This window comes from Eschrichtius robustus, chromosome 15 (assembly GCF_028021215.1).
Source record: "Eschrichtius robustus isolate mEscRob2 chromosome 15, mEscRob2.pri, whole genome shotgun sequence".
NCBI classification, from domain to species: Eukaryota; Metazoa; Chordata; class Mammalia; order Artiodactyla; family Eschrichtiidae; genus Eschrichtius; species Eschrichtius robustus.
Genome location: NC_090838.1, coordinates 23,732,253 through 23,750,888, shown reverse-complemented (window position 1 = coordinate 23,750,888; position 18,636 = coordinate 23,732,253). Strand labels below are relative to the sequence as shown.

General features: G+C 41.8%; 1 protein-coding gene across 1 annotated transcript in view; it reads left to right on the top strand.

The window, feature by feature from the left end:
* Positions 1-18,636, top strand: part of ALK (ALK receptor tyrosine kinase) — a 730,695-nt gene that overhangs the window by 215,212 nt on the left and 496,847 nt on the right. The window contains exon 4 of the mRNA XM_068564150.1: positions 4,952-5,116. Coding sequence (XP_068420251.1) covers positions 4,952-5,116 — 165 coding nt within the window. The remainder of the gene's footprint in view (positions 1-4,951; positions 5,117-18,636) is intronic.

Sequence of the window (18,636 nt, the reverse complement as noted above, 5' to 3'; positions counted from 1 at the left end):
TGGAAACCAGCCAGCCTTGGAAGGCATGTCTTAAAATCTAAAGGAGGCTGCTGGTCCCCTAATTTGAATTGTCTTAAGGAGACTTAGGAAACTAGTGAGAGGTCTCTAGGTTTACAGGGTTAGGATGAAGGAGGTACAAAGGACCTTGATCTAAGGGATTTTTTTGGGAGCCTGAGGTCAATCTGGATACAAAGGAGGACTGTTGGATTTTCTAAGTCCACCCAAGGGAAGACCCAAGAGTCCAAAGTACACCACGTCTCCCTGTTACCCTTCTGTGGTGTTATGGACGGTGCCTGAAACTTCCATGCAATCTCCTTCTTGTAGCTCAGGCTGGGAAGATCCCCATCTCTGCCCAAGTGGCCAAGGCTGGCTTCCTAGGCACAGGTGTTGGGCATGATTGCTTTGGTAGTCGCACACATTCCCAGAGGCTAGATTTCCACCTTCAGATTCAGTGTCAAAGTGCTTGGTCACTGCCAGCTCACTACAGCCAAGGGAACTGCATCACTCCGGGCAGGGCCACCACAGGGTTCTTCTGATGGGTTACTGTGCCATTCTTCTGAATGGCTGTGTTTTATACTAGAACAATTCCTTAAAGCTAACTGTTAATTCAGTTTTTGAAATATGATTCATATCCTGGAAGATTTCAGAATATGGGTACAGACTGATAAAAATGCATGAATACACACACACACACACACACATTCACCCTGGCACAGTCATCTGTAAAACTTGCCTGAACCCTCCTTCTTAATTATTTGACAATCTTGAGGCAAACTGAGACCCCATGGAGTGTGATGCACATTCCACCTCCTTCACTGGGGAACCTGCTTTAGGGATGACAGCAGGCCCTCGTTTAGAGGCAGGCAGGGTGAGGGGACCAACGGTCTGTAGGTTTGGTTGTGTTGGCCAAAGATGAGCTCTATAGAATCACTGACGTTCGGAGATGGAGGGCACCGTAGAGGGGGTATGCTCCATCTCTTTCATTTTCAAATGCAGAAAGCCAGGCACAGAAAGAGGAATGGACGTGCGGAGGCCCCTCAGCTGCTGTGTGCAGGACGGAGCCGGGAACTGTCCTCACTGCTCTACCAAGACCTTTCCCTTCACGGCACTTGACACTCCTCTCAGCAGGCCAACTATTTCCAGAAGATTCCATTACTTTATCTTTCTTCCATGATGGAAGTGACTAGAAAGTGGGGAGCAGTGATTTCAACTATGTGTTTAGCAGGTTCTGGAAAGTTAGATTCTCCTGGTTCCAAACAGGTATGTAAAAAGGAAGGTCGAAATCTCTGGATTCTTCTGAAGGTCAGTCACTTTGTAAAACGGACCTGACACAGAGGAAATATAGATCTGTCTCCTTAGGGTAGTACAGAATCATTTACAGATATGAAAAGGTTGCAGACTTAGTATCTAATAATAACCAAAATATAGCACTTCATAGGTTTCTCATATATTATTTAATTTAATCTGTTGGCCCTGGATTAAAATTCTGAAGCTGTGGAGGTGTGATGAATAACATCTAAATCTTCAGCATTAACCAGCCCTGGGTCACATTCTGGCTCTGCCTTAGGGTAGTCCTTTGGTCTTTGTACAAGTAGAGTAAACTTTCTGAGCCTCAGTTTCCTCAGCTTTAAAGAGAAGACACAATTCCCTTCTCAGTTTTGTTCAGCAGATTAAATACAGTGATATAAGAAACTCCTTAGCACAGTCCCTGGCAGACAGCCGGGGTCAGTGAATGTGATTTCCCGCCCCTCTCCTTGGGCATGGACCTGTTCAACCATTGGGTTGCTTAAGGCTGAACACCTCACGGAAACCCTTAGCCCCTCTGAGTCCTGCCTGTAGGAGAGACTCTACAGCGCCCACCACAAAGGGGCGGAGTCAGAGGAGGGCTAAAGAGAGAGATCCAAGAAGCACCCTAGGTCTAGAAACTCAGAAAAGGCCTAAGGAAAATGAGGCTTAACCTGGTGTTTTTAGAGAAGACAAATCCGAGGTATTATTGCTCGAAAGGCACAGAGGCTAGCTCAGGAGAGAGAAACCTGTGTAGAAATTTTATAAGAAATTAAATCAGAATATAGAAAAGCCCAATCTGATTTCACCCAAAATGAGCAATAATGTTAACTCCATTCCTATTTAAGGCCAAAGAGTACATCTTTGACAGCTAAAGAGAAGCTGCCTCAGCAAGAATTTCAAAATGAACCCATTTGATAACAGGAGTATCTGCCTAGCTTGTTTTACTAGGCAGGGGCTGACCCAAACACAGCTGATGATCAGAATCTCCAGAGTTCAGAGATCCAAGGATTGATGGCACTTGAGACTGGGATTGTATATTCTGTTGTCTGTTTGTCTAATATGCACACAGAGTGCATTTGCCAGGCAGTGTCTGAGCTGGCATGCCACACTTCTGTCCCAAAAAGAAACAGGATGACTTTAATTGGAGAAGAAAAGTCAAGATGGAGGATGGGCCTCAGAAGTTGAAGCTTTGGGAAAGGTACCAGTAATTGTTGATGTGGGATGGAGGTGGCCAATAGCTTTCTCTCCCACCTTCTGACTTGATCATTCACTAATGTGGGTGGGTCTTGTTAATCATCCCCAGAGGAGCCAGGTTTAATGGCTACACCTTTCGTTATAAGAATAATTTTTGTGCTACAAAGTACAAAATGTTGGATCGGTTTTCTTCTCCTTGCATTCTGCTATCAAAACCAGGTTCCTGGCAAGCAAGTCTTGAAGATTAAGACAGCCTACAATTCATGGGCACCAACTCATAGCAGCAGCTCAGCTCCCAGAGGCAGGTAGAAGTTCTTCAAGGCTGATAAAATATGTAGGCAGCAAGTGGCCTGTCAACTCAAACAAGGCTAGCTCTACCTGTTTCAGCTTGACATTATAAAGGTGAATTGTCTGAATCGTGAAAGGGTGAGTGGTATTCACCTTAGGACCAGAAGGATGGCAGCTCCTGGAGAGCAGCTGGTACATAAATCTCTGCTGGTTGAGAAGTAGAAAGATACTTAATAGAAGGGTAATTGAAGGATTTTTTTCTTCCCCCCCAAACTTAGATCATTTGGCCAATGTCAGTGGGAATTATTTTGCTCCCACTCCAGGGCAGGGCCATCTTCTATGGTGTAACTAAGGGACATTCCAGTGACTGGCTGCCTGCACTAGACTTGGCCCTACTTCTCCTCTGCCTTCTGAAATTCCCAACAGGAGACTCATCTTGGAGATCAAGGTAGCAGTAGCTCCAGAAGCAGCTGTTAAAATGCACAATGATAATTGGGAGTTAGTACTCATTAGTACCACCGCACAGATTGATTTATCAAATTAGTTAAAACCCTTCTGAGAACAAGGACTTTGGAATCTTAAAAAGTCAAATCAGCAGGAATAAAGATGCAGAGGTAGAGAATGGACTTGAGGACACGGGGAGGGGGAAGGGTAAGCTGGGACAAAGTGAGAGAGTAGCATTGACGTATATACACTACCAAATGTAAAATAGATAGCTAGTGGGAAGCAGCTGTATCACACGGGGAGATCAGCTCAGTGCTTTGTGACCACCTAGAGGGGTGGGATAGGGAGGGGATATACATATAGCTGATTCACTTTGTTATACAGCAGAAACTAATAAAACATTGTAAAGTAATTATACTCCAATAAAGATGTTAAAAAAAAAAAAAGTCAAATCAGGAAGGAGCTTTAGAAGACATCTAGTGTGGGTCTCATTCTGTATTTGATGAATTTAAGGCCCAGAGAGGTTAAGTGGCTTATTCAAGGTAACCAGCAAATCAGTGGCAGAGTTGGTGCTGGAACCCAGGTTTCACTGGGTACTTGTTTCTAGAATCATCAAGTCTAAACCTCTTATTTACGGATGAGGGCACCAAGTTCCACATGTGAGAAGAGACTGGCCAAGCCTGGATACCAATCAAATTCCCCATATTCCCATCCAATGGTCTTTATATCAAATTTTCCCTTTCTTCACATCCCCAGGGCTAACAGGAGATGATGAAGTAAAGGGCAGATGACTAATTTGGTTTTTGGCACATATTCTATTGATCCATCAGTGAGCATTGAGAGCCTTCTAGGTACAAAGTACGTCAGCCACTTTGGGTAACAAACAATGAGCAAGGCAAGGGAAAGAGAAGGTGAGTGTATCCTAAAAGTAGGGCAGACGTGGAATGGTTGGACACAAGGATGACTCATGCAAAGAAGTCCAGAAAGCGATCACACAAAGTCCCAGGACACAGCCTCTTTCTGCCTCTTCTCTCTCTCCTTACCCAGTGACCTTCCCCATTCCCTCCCCAAGAGAGAATAAACTCAGATTAGCTATCACAGCCTTGGCACTCCTCTCTGGAGGGTGGTTGAAGAATAGATGATAGGGCTGTCAAACAGGGTTGTGAGTCGCTTAAGTTCCCTTTGGCCTTCTCTTCTCAGTTAGGATCCTGATGAGGATTTCTCCTGAGCATCAACTGTGGACCAGACTCACATGTATAGATAATGAATTATCCTACTAGTTCTTACAGCAATCTCCAGAGGTAGAAATTATCATCCCCAGTGTACAAGTGAGGAAATTTCAGGCCAGAGAGGTTAATATTCTTGCCTGACTTAGATTCAGACCCATCTGGTTGCAAAGCCAGGCTCTGCCCACTTGACCTCAGGCCCTCTCCATGTCACCAGGTAACCTTACAAGATGCAAAACTTCTCATGGTCCAACTTGTTTAGCTCTTTTTTTACCTGCCTTCTGTGAAGATACCTCCCATAATCTGAGTTATATAAAGAACAGTTTTTTTCTCTTTTAGTCTCCTTTTCATCCATATGGAGCTCAGCCACCTGTGGAATTGACAGCCTGCCACACCTCGTTAGGTGAAGGTTGTGGGTGAGATGGAGGCCAACTTCCTGGAGTAGAGGAGTGGGGCTGGAAGGTCACATTTGGGAGACAGTTTGCTCCACTGACCATTGGCTGTCCTTGCAGGTCTGGAGTGCAGCTTTGACTTCCCCTGTGAGCTGGAGTATTCCCCTCCACTGCACAACCTTGGGAACCAGAGCTGGTCCTGGCGCCGTGTCCTTTCCGAGGAGGCTTCCCAGATGGACCTGTTGGATGGGCCTGAAGAGGAGCACTCCAAGGAGATGCCCAGAGGTAAGGGTAGGGGCCACTGCAAAGTGTCCCAGATGGGCCAGGATGGGGCTGGGATGTCTACTTCTGTTTGAAATGTTGAGGCTTCTCCACCCCTGTTCTGTCCTGTTTCCTTTGAAACCTGTTTGTAATATCTGTGCCTCTCCATGTCTTCTTGGGCTATACAAGGAAGAGGAGGTTGCAAGTCCAATTTCAGGATCAATCCAACCCTTTACTCTCTTATCAATGAAAGAAAATAGGATTTCATAGCTCTCTTTCATGCAGATTTCCCAAGGTAAGATATAGAAGAAAATGTTCATCTGTTTGTTCATTTGGAATGGGGTTGCCAGTTAAAACACAGGATACCCAGTTAACTTTGAGCTTCCAGTGAATAACAAATTATTTTTTAGTATAAGTATGTCTCATGCAATAGTTGGGACATACTTGTACTTAAAAATTATTCAAATTATACTAAAAAATTCAAATGTAATTGAGTGTTGTGCATTTTTTTTTGCTAAATCTGGCAATCCTAATTTGGAAGGTGTTGTATAACTCAGTTAAATGTTAGTTTCAAAGCCATTAATGAATATTTAGACTGCATATTAGTTCTGCAAGGTGCTTCCAGTAGTTCTTTGCTGTTTATGAACACCCTCTTCTTCTAAATTATCAGGACTGGATAGTGGGTGCTTGTTAAATATTTGCTGAGTCTTTAGAGAGAGATGTGGAGGCACTAAGCCCTAGCCCTGCCTCAGGTCTCTTTAAGGCAAATCTTAGAGCTCCCAATTCCTTGGACCCAGAAAACTCTACTGACCCAGAATAGACTGCCTATATTTCTAACTTTCAGGAAGAAATGATAACTGACATAGTACTGGACTTACTGGACATTCAGAGTAGTATTTTCAGTTTGCAAAGCCCTTCCAACTGCACTGTCTCATTGGATTCCAATTTTGTGAGGGAGTCAGGACAGATGGGAAAGGTAGGGCTCAGAGAGGGGAAGCGACTTGCTAAAGATCAGCTTATACATGTGGGTCCAGGTCTAGATGTCTGCCATGATGAGTCATAGACCAGAATACTTTTCACCATATCATGTTTCTGTCTTTGTAGCGAAAGCTGTGGTGACAGCCTGCTGTGGGCCCAGTTCTTAGGGGTGATTATCTCAGGCAGATGCTGTTGGGAAACTAACAGGGACAGGGCTCAAGTACGCTCATGGAGACTAATAACTAGTAACTAATGCTCCCAGGCTTCTCCATCAGCCTTGAGCCCTGAACTGTGAGGCACCTTTCTTTTCTACACACTCTCCCAGGCTGACCTTTTCCATTTTTATGACTCTCTTGAAATTTTTTGACTTTGATACATATTTTAAGCTGCTTTCATCTGGATACTGTTGTGTAACGTGGGGTGTGTATGTGTGTAGGTGTGTGCTCTTAACCCAATAATGCATCCGAATCTTCTGGAGAACTTATAAAAAAATACTTCCTAAGCACTGTAGCCTAATTCTGATTCAGTAGATCTGAGATAGAGCCTAGAAATCTGTAGATTTTAAAATTTTATTATAAAATCTAGCGTATGCAAAAAAGTAGATATAACATATATGCAAGGATTAAAGATTACAATAAAATCAGTACTTTTATTCTCATCACCAAGTGTAGGAGTTTGGGATGTTGTCAGTCCCTTTACAATCTCTTCTGTCCCCCACCTAGATCAAAAATCTCTCCCTTTCCCCAGAGGTAAATGTTATCCTGCACTTTGTGTTAATCATTCATTTGCTTTCTTTGTGGCCTTACCACTTATGTATATAGCCTCAAACAACATATAGATTAGGTTTGCAACCTGTTATATAAATGGGATAATGTTGTTGTTCTGTGATTTGTTCATTTTGATGCATGTAGCTGTGGTTCATTTTGTTTTGAATCCACTGCAGAAAAATACCACAATTTATCTCTTCCACTGTCATTAGATATTTGGGTTGTTTCCAGGTTTTTGCTATTACCAACAACACTTCTGCCAGCATTTTTGTGCATGCCTCTTGGTGCGTATGCATGTCCAAGAGTTTCTCTAGAGCATAGAACTTGGAGTGGAATTTCTGGGTCACAAGGTACAGCTTCCATTTCAGTAGATAATCCAATGTATTTTCCAAAGCCGTGGCACCAAGTTATACTCCCTCTAGTGATGTATTAGTACATCCGGGATTCTACATCCTCACCAGTACCCGGTATTGCCAGACTTTGTCATTTTTGTTCATCTGGTGGATGGAATACAGTATGTCATTGCAGCTTTGATTTCTATGGGACTCTGTTTTATTTTATGGTTGTGTAAGTTTCTCAGGTGATTCTGAGGTTTACTGTACTATTGGTGTGGACCCTCTTTCAGGCGTACTCCCATTCAGCCACCCCTAGGGATGTCTCTGGATCCCAACTCCTAACCTCTAGAAACAGTCCTGGCAGTACATGCATTTTTGGTCATTGTACGGTTTTTTTATCTGATAACGATTGAATTGTAATCGCAGTTCAGTGAGATCAGGAGAGAGGGACAAGTGGCAATTGTCCACAGGTGTTGTGGTGTCAGACTTTATAACTTTGAAAATCAGTGCTTTTTAAATTTTTAAACAATTTTTAAAGCAGTGCCAATAGATTATGTATTGCCACTCTCTGACCTGTTTCTCCTCCTCCATCCTCTATCTTATGATCTTTGGCATCTGCATGTTACTCCGTGTACTGTGAGAAAAAAAAAGGAAGGAGAGGAGGGAAGAAAGAAATACTCACTTCTCAGTGGTCCTCACTGTGGAAATATATTGAGGACTTTATGTTTCTATAAAGCTGAGTCCCAAGGGCCAGAGCATGCACTGAATGTGAACCATTTCCCATTAGATGAATCAGCCAGGATTCGAATCTCCACTTTTTAGTAAGTATTGCCAACTTCCATCTCTCTGAAAAATCACCGCTCTTCCTAGCGTGGTAGAATCTCACATCACTGAAGATAATGATGGGAACAACCATGACAAAGCCTCTGTGGATATACCGGTTCATTTTATCAAGTTCTTTAGTGAACAAACACATCCAGACATAACTTGGGGGAATCTCACCATTGTCAGATACTTGTGTTTATTTTTCTTGGGGTCTAATGGAGGGATCTATATTCCACAGCCTTGGTCAGTCTTAGAAACAAGAGACCATCCTCCCAGCTTTTGTAGGGATGCTTCTGGAAGGTCACTGAGAGGTGTTCAAAATTTCCAGTAATGGATCCCTCATTGATTTTTGAGTCAACTGATTACATCGCTATCTGTTTGTTCCCTGAAGTAGGGTTGCTCCTCATGAAGCAGGCTGATGTATTGTAATGTCCCTTGACCTGCAGGGAAAGAGGTGAAGGTGAGGAGAGAGAAAATGACATGCCCAATTCAGACAGCAGCAAAGCAAGGGCCTAACTCTCAAATCTTTAGAATCTCACTTTCTCTGTCATTTTAGCAGAAATAATACCATTGGTGGAGATAAGGAGGAGTGATGGAGTGCCCTTTAGGGCAATGTAGTCAATAGAGGTTTTTTTTTTTTGCTTGTTTGTTTTTTAAACTCAACATTTATTGGTTGGATGGTATTTAGACTCTATTACAATATTTCTTGTCAGGGGATATAGAAGGGCCAGAGAAAGGCAGTGAGATAATACCAATCATAGATAATGAACTGTAGGACTATAAATTCTGAATGAATTTAATTTATGGCCCCTGTAGCTGAGAATAATAAGGGAGAAACAATTCAGAGCAGCAAGATAATAAAAAGTGATGATCTTGATGGAACACAATATTATAGATTAATAAAATCTTGAGGAATCATCAGATTGAGGCATTCTATGACTTTTTAAGAAGTATCAGGGCCATGTTTAATGTCTACTACTTCTGGTGTTTTGCAATGTAGACAAAGGAACATATTTTTCTTTTCTAGCAAGATAAGATTTTGATCTCTAGCTAAGCTCTAGCTTTTTTTTTTTTTAACATCTTTATTGGAGTATAATTGCTTTACAATGGTGTATTAGTTTCTGCTTTATAACAAAGTGAATCAGCTATACATATACGTATATCCCCATATCTCCTCCTTCTTGCGTCTCCCTCCCACCCTCCCTATCCCATCCCTCTAGGTGTTCACAAAGCACCAAGCTGATCTCTCTGAGCTATGCGGCTGCTTCCCACTATCTATTTTACATTTGGTAGTATATATAAGTACATGCCACTGTCTCACTTCATCCCAGCCTACCCTTTCCCCGCCCCATGTCCTCAAGTCCATTCTCTATGTCTGTGTCTTTATTCCTGTCCTGCCCCTACGTTCTTCAGAACCTTCTTTTTTTTTTTTTCAGATTCCATATATATGTGTTAGCATACGGTATTTGTTTTTCTCTTTCTGACTTAATTCACGCTGTGTGACAGACTCTAGGTCCATCCACCTCACTACAAGTAACTCAATTTCGTTCCTTTTTATGGCTGAGTAATATTCCATTGTATATATGTGCCACGTCTTCTTTATCCATTCATCTGTCGATGGACACTTAGGTTGCTTCCATGTCCTGCTATTGTAAATAGAGCTGCAGTGAACATTGTGGTACATGACTCTTTTTGAATTATGGTTTTCTCAGGGTATACGCCCAGTAGTGGGATTGCTGGGTCGTATGGTAGTTCTATTTTTAGTTTTTTAAGGAACCTCCATACTGTTCTCCATAGTGGCTGTATCAATTTACATTCCCACCAACAGTGCAAGAGGGTTCCCTTTTCTCCACACCCTCTCCAGCATTTATTGTTTGTAGATTTTTTGATGATGGCCATTGTGACTGGTGTTAGGTGTTACCTCATTGTAGTTTTGATTTTCATTTCTCTAATGATTAGTGACGTTGAGCATCCTTTCATGTGTTTGTTGGCAATCTGTATATCTTCTTTGGAGAAATGTCTGTTTAGGTCTTCTGTCCATTTTTGGATTGGGTTGTTTGTTTTTTTGTTATTGTGCTGCATGAGCTGCTTATAAATTTTGGAGATTAATGCTTTGTCAGTTGCTTCATTTGCAAATATTTTCTCCCATTCTGAGGGTTGTATTTTTGTCTTGTTTATGGTTTCCTTTGCTGTGCAAAAGCTTTTAAGTTTCATTAGGTCCCATTTGAGTATTTTTGTTTTTATTTTCATTTCTCTAGGAGGTGGGTCAGAAAGGGTCTTGCTGTGGCTTAGGTTATACAGTGTTCTGCCTATGTTTTCCTCTAAAAGTTGTATAGTGTCTGGCCTTACATTGAGGTCTTTAATCCATTTGGAGTTTATTTTTGTGTATGGTGTTAAGGAGTGTTCTAATTTCATTCTTTTACATGTAGCTGTCCAGTTTCCCCAGCACCACTTACTGAAGAGGCTGTCTTTTCTCCATTGTATATGCTTGCCTCCTTTATCAAAGATAAGGTGACCATATGTGCGTGGGTTTATCTCTGGGCTTTCTATCCTGTTCCATTGATCTATATTTCTGTTTTTGTGCCAGTACCATACTGTCTTGATTACTGTAGCTTTGTAGTATAGTCTGAAGTCCAAGAGCCTGATTCCTCCAGCTCCATTTTTCTTTCTCAAGATTGCTTTGGCTATTTGGGGTCTTTTGTGTTTCCATACAAATTGTGAAATTTTTTGTTCTAGTTCTGTGAAAAATGCCAGTGGTAGTTTGATAAGGATTGCATTGAATCTGTAGATTGCTTTGGGTAGTAGAGTCATTTTCACAATGTTGATTCTTCCAATCCAAGAACATGGTATATCTCTCCATCTGTTTGTATCATTTTTAATTTCTTTCATCAGTGTCTTATAGTTTTCTGCCTACAGGTCTTTTGTCTCCTTCGGTAGGTTTATTCCTAAGTATTTTATTCTTTTTGTTGCAGTGGTAAATGGGAGTGTTTCCTTAATTTCTCTTTCAGATTTTTCATCATTAGTGTATAGGAATGCAAGAGATTTCTGTGCATTAATTTTGTATCCTGCTACTTTACCAAATTCATTGATTAGCTCTAGTAGTTTTCTGGTAGCGTCTTTAGGATTCTCTATGTATAGTATCATGTCATCTGCAAACAGTGACTGCTTTACTTCTTCTTTTCCGATTTGGATTCCTTTTATTTCTTTTTCTTCTCTGATTGCTGTGGCTAAAACTTCCAAAACTACGTTGAATAATAGTGGTGAGAGTGGGCAACCTTGTCTTGTTCCTGATCTTAGTGGAAATCGTTTCAGTTTTTCACCATTGAGAATGATGTTGGCTGTGGGTTTCTCATATATGGCCTTGTCATATATGGCCTTTATTATGTTGAGGAAAGTTCCCTCTATGCCTACTGTCTGGAGGGTTTTTATCATAAATGGGTGTTGAACTTTGTCGAAAGCTTTTTCTGCATCTATTGAGATGATCATACAGTTTTTATTCTTCAATTTGTTAACATGGTGTATCACATTGATTGATTTGCGTATATTGAAGAATCCTTGCATTCCTGGGATAAATCCCACTTGATCATAGTGTGTGATCCTTTTAATGTGCTGTCGGATTCTGTTTGCTAGTATTTTGCTGAGGATTTTTGCATCTATGTTCATCAGTGATATTGGCCTGTAGTTTTCTTTCTCTGTGACATCTTTGTCTGGTTTTGGTATCAGGGTGATGGTGGCCTCGTAGAATGAGTTTGGGAGTGTTCCTCCCTCTGCTATATTTTGGAAGAGTTTGAGAAGGATAGGTGTTAGCTCTTCTCTAAATGTTTGATAGAGTTTGCCTATGAAGCCATCTGGTCCTGGGCTTTTGTTTGTTGGAAGATTTTTAGTCACAGTCTCAATTTCAGTGCTTGTGATTGGTCTGTTTATATTTTCTATTTCTTCCTGGTTCAGTCTCGGAAGGTTGTGCTTTTCTAAGAATGTGTCCATTTCTTCCAGGTGGTCCATTTTATTGGCATATAGTTGCTTGTAGTAATCTCTCATGATCCCTTGTATTTCTGCAGTGTCATTTCTTACCTCTCCTTTTTCACTCTAATTCTACTGATTTGAATCTTCTCCCTTTTTTTCTTGATGAGTCTGGCTAATGGTTTATCAGTTTTGTTTATCTTCTCAAAGAAGCCGCTTTCAGTTTTATTGATCTTTGCTATTCTTTTCTTCATTTCTTTTTCATTTATTTCTGATCTGATCTTTATGATTTCTTTCTTTCTGCTAACTTTGGGGGGTTTTTTGTTCTTCTTTCTCTAATTGCTTTAGGTGTAAGGTTAGGTTGTTTATTTGAGATGTTTCTTGTTTCTTGAGGTAGGATTGTATTGCTATAAACTTCCCTCTTAGAACTGCTTTTGCTGCATCCCATAGGTTTCGGGTGGTCATGTTTTCATTGAAATTTCTTTCTAGGTATTTTTTGATTTCCTCTTTGATTTCTTCAGTGATCTCTTGGTTATTTAGTAGTGTATTGTTTAGCCTCCATGTGTTTGTAGTTTTTACAGATTTTTTTCCTGTAATTGATATCTAGTCTCATAACGTTGTGGTCAGAAAAGATACTTGACATGATTTCAATTTTCTGAAATTTACCAAGGCTTGATTTGTGACCCAAGAAATGCTCTATCTTGGAGAATGTTCCATGAGCACTTGAGAAGAAAGTGTATTCTGTTGTTTTTGGTTGGAATGTCCTATAAATATCAATTAAATCCATCTTGTTTAATGTATCATTTAAACCTTGTGTTTCCTTATTTATTTTCATTTTGGATGATCTGTCCACTGGTGAAAGTGGGGTGGTAAAGTCCCCTACTATGATTGTGTTACTGTAGATATTGCCTTTTATGGCTGTTAGCGTTTGCCTTATGTGTTGAGGTGCTCCTATGTTGGCAGCATACATATTTACAATTGTTATATCTTCTTCTTGGATTGATCCTTTGATCATTATGTAGTGTCCCTCCTTATCTCTTGTAACGGTCTTTATTTTAAAGTCTCTAAGACTGTCCTCAATTCTTTTCATTTCTTTTTCTTTATTCTGCTCTGCGGTAGTTATTTCCACTATTTTATCTTCCAGGTCATTTTGCTTAACTTACTGTGTTTGGGGTCTCCTTTTCGCAGGCTGCAGGTTCGTAGTTCCCATTGTTTTTGGTGTCTGCCCCTAGTGTCTAAGGTTGGTTCAGTGGGTTGTGTAGGCTTCCTGGTGGAGGGGACTGTGTTCTGGCGGATGCGGCTGGATGTTGTCTTCCTAGTGAGCAGGACCGCATCCAGTGTTGTGTTTTGGGGTATCTGTGACCTCATTATGATTTTAGGCAGCGGCTCTTAAGCTGTAGCTTTAAAACACACAACAGATTAGCAGTTCCTCCCCAAAACTCCTCCCCGACGCCTCGCTCATATGCATACACAGGAAGAATGGGAGTAGACTCAGCTGGGAGTCTACAGTCTTCCTGTATCAACTCAGTTCTCTTCCAGGGCAGTGATTCTCAAGTTCCTGCTTTCTTTTGTTTTGTTTTTGGTGGAGGGCCTGGATGGAACTCTACTACTGAGATTTTCCTGTTTATCTAAGTAGCTTAGTTTTCAAAAAGTTGAGAAATACTGTTTTGGAGCTCTGAAATGCCTAGCAAAGCTGCCACAGATGACAAGGTGCTGCAATGCCAGAGTGGGGTCATTTAGCCTTTTGGTCCACTCCTGTTGTACCCTTCTGTGTTAGATTCTAGTAGTTGCTGCAACAAATGAACACAAACTGGGTGGCTTAAAACAACAGAAATTGGGCTTCTCTGGTGGCACAGTGGTCAAGAATCCACCTGCCAATGCAGGGGACACGGGTTTGATCCCTGGTCCAGGAAGATCCCACATGCCGCGGAGCAACTAAGCCCGTGCACCACAACTACTGAGTCTGCACTCTAGAGCCCGTGAGCCACAACTACTGAGCCTGTGTGCCACAACTACTGAAGCCTACACGCCTAGAGCCTGTACTCCACAACAAGAGAAACCACGGCAATAAGTAGCCCGCACACCACAACGAAGAGTAGCCCCCTCTTGCTGCAACTAGAGAAAAGCCCGTGCACAGCAACAAAGACCCGATGCAGCCAAAAGTAAACTAAATAAAATAAAATAAGTAAATTTATTTTAAAAAAAACAACAACAGAAATTAATGTTTTCCAGTTCTGGAAGCCAGCAGTCTGAAATCAAAGTGTTGGTATGTTTGGTACCCTCTGGAGGTTCTGCAGGAGGATCCATTCCATACCTCTTTCCTAGCTTCTGGTGGTCAATAATTGCTCCCCTCACTTTGTCTGTATAATCAGTCTTTAGCAAAGACCTCTGGTTTTAGCAGGATGTTGAAGCTGGGAAAGCAGTCAGGGGAGATAGGCAAACTGGAATAGAAGAAACATGTAATCGGAAATACACACACACACACACACACACACACTCCAGGACAGTACAATGTTCCTTTCTTTTCACTTACATCAAATGGGGTGATCCAAACTGGGACTGTCTATCTATGTCGAGTGTTCTGCTGAAGCTCCCTTCCTATTCTGCTCACTCTGTCTACTATGAAGTTTCTGGTTTAAGGCAGTGGTCTCTAAACTTTATTTTATTGTATGCCCCATTAATAAAATATTTCTGAGCACCCCTGCTATGTATGTATTCATCAATTATATGCATATATTTGTTTCTAGCTGTATAATACTATTGGTAAAGCTTATTTTGTTTCTTCTTTAAATTAAAATAAATATAATCATGCACACACTTTGGAGACCACCTCAGGACATCTGTCCTCTATAAATGGGATTGGACTTCAGGGTTTGCTAAGGCATGTCACCCAACCCCAGAGTCATTGATATCTCTGTCCCTTTCCAGTCCTTTAAGAAGCCTTCTGGGCAGACTTCCCCCTGTCTATTCACCTAGCATGTCCTGAGCTGCGCTGGCTGGGTACTCTCCATCAAGAAGGCCTTGCAGACAGGTTTAGCTCTTGTGGTCTCTCTGAGTTTCAAATACCATTTAGTCTCTTTTTTCAGAATCTATATGGTTTGAAAAGGAAAGGAATCACTTCTTGTCTAAGTGCTATTAATGTACTAACTCACCATCAAGAATCAAAAGATATTTTTCTCTATAGACTACCTGACAGACCTGAGGAACAGGGTTGCAACCAAATATTTTCTATTGGCTTATCTAAAAAGGTATCTTGGGGGTGTTGTTTATGATGGTGAAAAACTAGAAATCATTTAAATGCTCAAACAATAAGGATTTAGTTAAATAAAATATAGTATACCTAAATATTATGCAGCCATTATATTTATGCTATATAAAAATATTTAATAATATGGGAAAGTATTCAAGGCCTATTATTAGATTTTTAAAAAAAAGGTTAAACAATGTGTGTTATATAACTTATTTTGTAAAAGAGAAAACTATATGTATACAAGAAAAAAAGTCTTATAAGGAAATATACTAACATAGTAGCAGAAGTTATTTCTAGATGACTCAATTATCAGTGATTTTTATTCTCTCCTATGTGCTCTTGGTATTTTCCAAATTTGAGTCCATAAGCAGGTACTACTTTTATAATAAGATAAAACATGTCATTGTTTTTTAATATAAGGGGATAAAAAATTCTCATTTGAGGCTATGTCTTATTGAATTACTTTAGACTTATTTGGGGAAAAAAAATGTTAAAACATGTTAACTATTTTCTGCCACGACAACAACCAAAAAATCCAGCTGTCCTGGCTTGGGCGAGATAGACAGGCAGATGGACAAGCAGGCTGCATTCCTGCCTGCCTGAGTAGCTTACAGGGCACCAGCAGTTCACAGCAGCTCACAAATCCAGAGTACCCCCACCCCACCCTCTTTCTGTTCCGCTTATCCTTGAAGGGTTACAAAGGGTGACCGCTTGTGCATAAGGCTCAGGAATGTACCCAGGGGCCAAGTGCAGCATGTAAGCAGGAGTGACATCAGCGTGTCCTATTTCTATTCAATCTTTGCCCCTTCAGATGTATCAGAAGGGTTCTGGGTAGTCATGCATTTCATAGGAACACAACTTCTTATCACACTAAGGTCACTGGGGCTATTTGTAGCCTCATATACCTGTCCGTCTTCTGGAACTCACCATGACAGGCCATATTAGTTCCCTGGTTCTACTTACAGAAATGTGTTTCCTCATCTTCTGAGCAATCAGGTCACTGGGACTTAGATCTTGACCCCTCAACAAGCTGTGACTTGTGATTCTTTCATCCTAATGAGATTCTGGTGCCAACCTGGCAGCTGGACCTTGAGCTCCAGAGAGGGATTTGCCTTAATGAGTTGGCATGTTTTCAGGGTGTCTGGTGAAGTATTTCTTGCCTCCCCATCAGAATGGGCCTCTTCCAGGGTGTTGCCTCTGCCTTCTACAGGAAGCCTTCAGTGGGAAGGGTTGGATTATGGTTGTCTGATGAAGATTGTGCCCTTCCTTAGCCGAATCTAACAACCCTGCCCACAAGGCATGTGAAGTAAGAAAGGGAGACAAGAGTTGGAGGGAAAAGGGACTTGGACTCTTGTCCCAACTTTGCCATAAGGGATGTCACTTTACCTCTCTGGGCTGTAGGTTCCTCATTTGTAAGGTAAAGGTCTTAGACTAGATTGTCACTAAGGCTATTTCCTGCTCTGATATAGGACTGGGTGTAGGCATATCCAATACAAAGGATAGCCATATACCTGGCACAAAATTTGTGAGCCACAGAAATCCCCACCAGCCTCAAGAGATATACCCATTCCCCAAGATTTAGCCATGGGTTCTGGAAGCTGGACACCCTCATGGCTCAAGTCACTCTTCAGACCACAGCATCAAGATGGGGCATTGCCTCTGGAAACCTATATGGCACTCTGGGGGGAAGAAAGAGGAGCTCTTTGAGAGGCTAGCAAGCCTGAGGAGTGTTCACAGCATAGTGCTGTGGGCTGGTGTGGCGGATAAAATTATGGCCACCCAAAGAAGCCCTAATCCCCAGAACCTATGAATATGTTTCCTTACATGGCAAAAGGGACTTTGCAGGTGAGATTATCCTGGATTTTCCAGATAAGCCCAATGGAATCACAAGTGTCCTGATAAGTGAAAGAGGGAGGCAGGAGAGCCAGAGTCAGAGAAGATGTGATGATGGAGTCAGAGGTCAGAGAGAGACAGAGATTTGAAATCATTTAATTATGTTCTATTTGTATCAATTTTTAAATTTCATTTATTCTTTGAATTGTATATTTCTTCCCTAAATCAACAATTGGTAATCCCCTACTGAAGGCAGGGCACTGTAGATTAAAATCTAAGTCAAGGGACACCTAAAATCAAAAGGGGGAAACAGTTCCACGTAAAGTGGCAGCACAGCAGCTGCTGGTGTTCAAGATGGAGGAAGAGGCCATGAGAGAAGGAATGAAGCCAGAAAAAGTAAGAAAATAGATTTGCCCTTGAATCTCATCCAGAAGGAACATAGCCCACCAACTCATTTTAGACTTCTGACCTCCTGAACTGTAAGATAATAAATTTGTATTTTTTTAAGCCACTAAGTTTCTGATAATTTGTAATAGCAGCCATAGGAAACTAGTACTGCTGGTCTTGAGGAAGTTCGGAGGAAAAGTCATATGCTTTTGAGACGCCATTCTGGAAAGAGCAGGGCTCAGAGGACTGACTGGGCCTTAGAGGCACATTTCCTTGCAGTTACTGTAGAAGATGTCCTTTGAGTTATTGCTGGGAAGGCAGTCTGTAGACTTCCCCCTGTACAGGGAACAGGGCAAACATCTCTGTGGACCAGAAATGGAACAGAAAGAGCAGCAGCAGGAGCTGAGGCCAGAAGTACGCAGCTGCATCTGGGAGTCTGGCTCCTGTGGGTAAGAAGGACTGAAGGCACCCCAGGCTAGTACCTGGAGAGGCTCATTGCTCAAAATGGAGGAGCTGGGGTGAGGCTACCTCGCCCGTGGAAGGAAGCTGTGATGCTGCCCAGGACAGTTGCCATGAAGCTCCAGTGAGAGGTGGCTGGAAGATGCAGTGAAAACACACATGCAGGGCCTGTGGTGAGCGGCTGCCAGTCAGGCCCTGAGCTCTGTCTCAAGAGAAACTGGAAAGAGCTATAGTCTGCAAAGTGATTTTCCATCCATGATCACCTTTGATTCTCATAAAACAACGAGACAGGTAGTGTTAGTGTCCCTAATGTATAGATTGGTAAACTAAGGCTAAATAGTAGGCTTCAAAGAGAGGAAACTGGGTCTTTTTCATTCATTATGATGTCCCACGTTTACCCAGAAGAAACTGGGTCTTTCTCATTCATTGTGATGTCTCAGGAGCCTGGCCCAGTGCCCAGAATAAAATAGACATCCACTAAATATTTCTTTCTTTTTATAATTTATTTTTATTTTATTTATTTTTGGCTGTGTTGGGTCTTCATTGCTGCATGCAGGCTTTCTCTAGTTGGGGCGAGCGGGGACTACTCTTCGTTGCGGTGTGCGGGCTTCTCATTGCAGTGGCTTCTCTTGTTGCGGAGCACGGGCTCTAGGCACATGGGCTTCGGTAGTTGCAGCACGTGGGCTCAGTAGTTGTGGTTCATGGGCTCTAGAGCGCAGGCTCAGTAGTTCTGGCGCAAGGGCTTAGTTG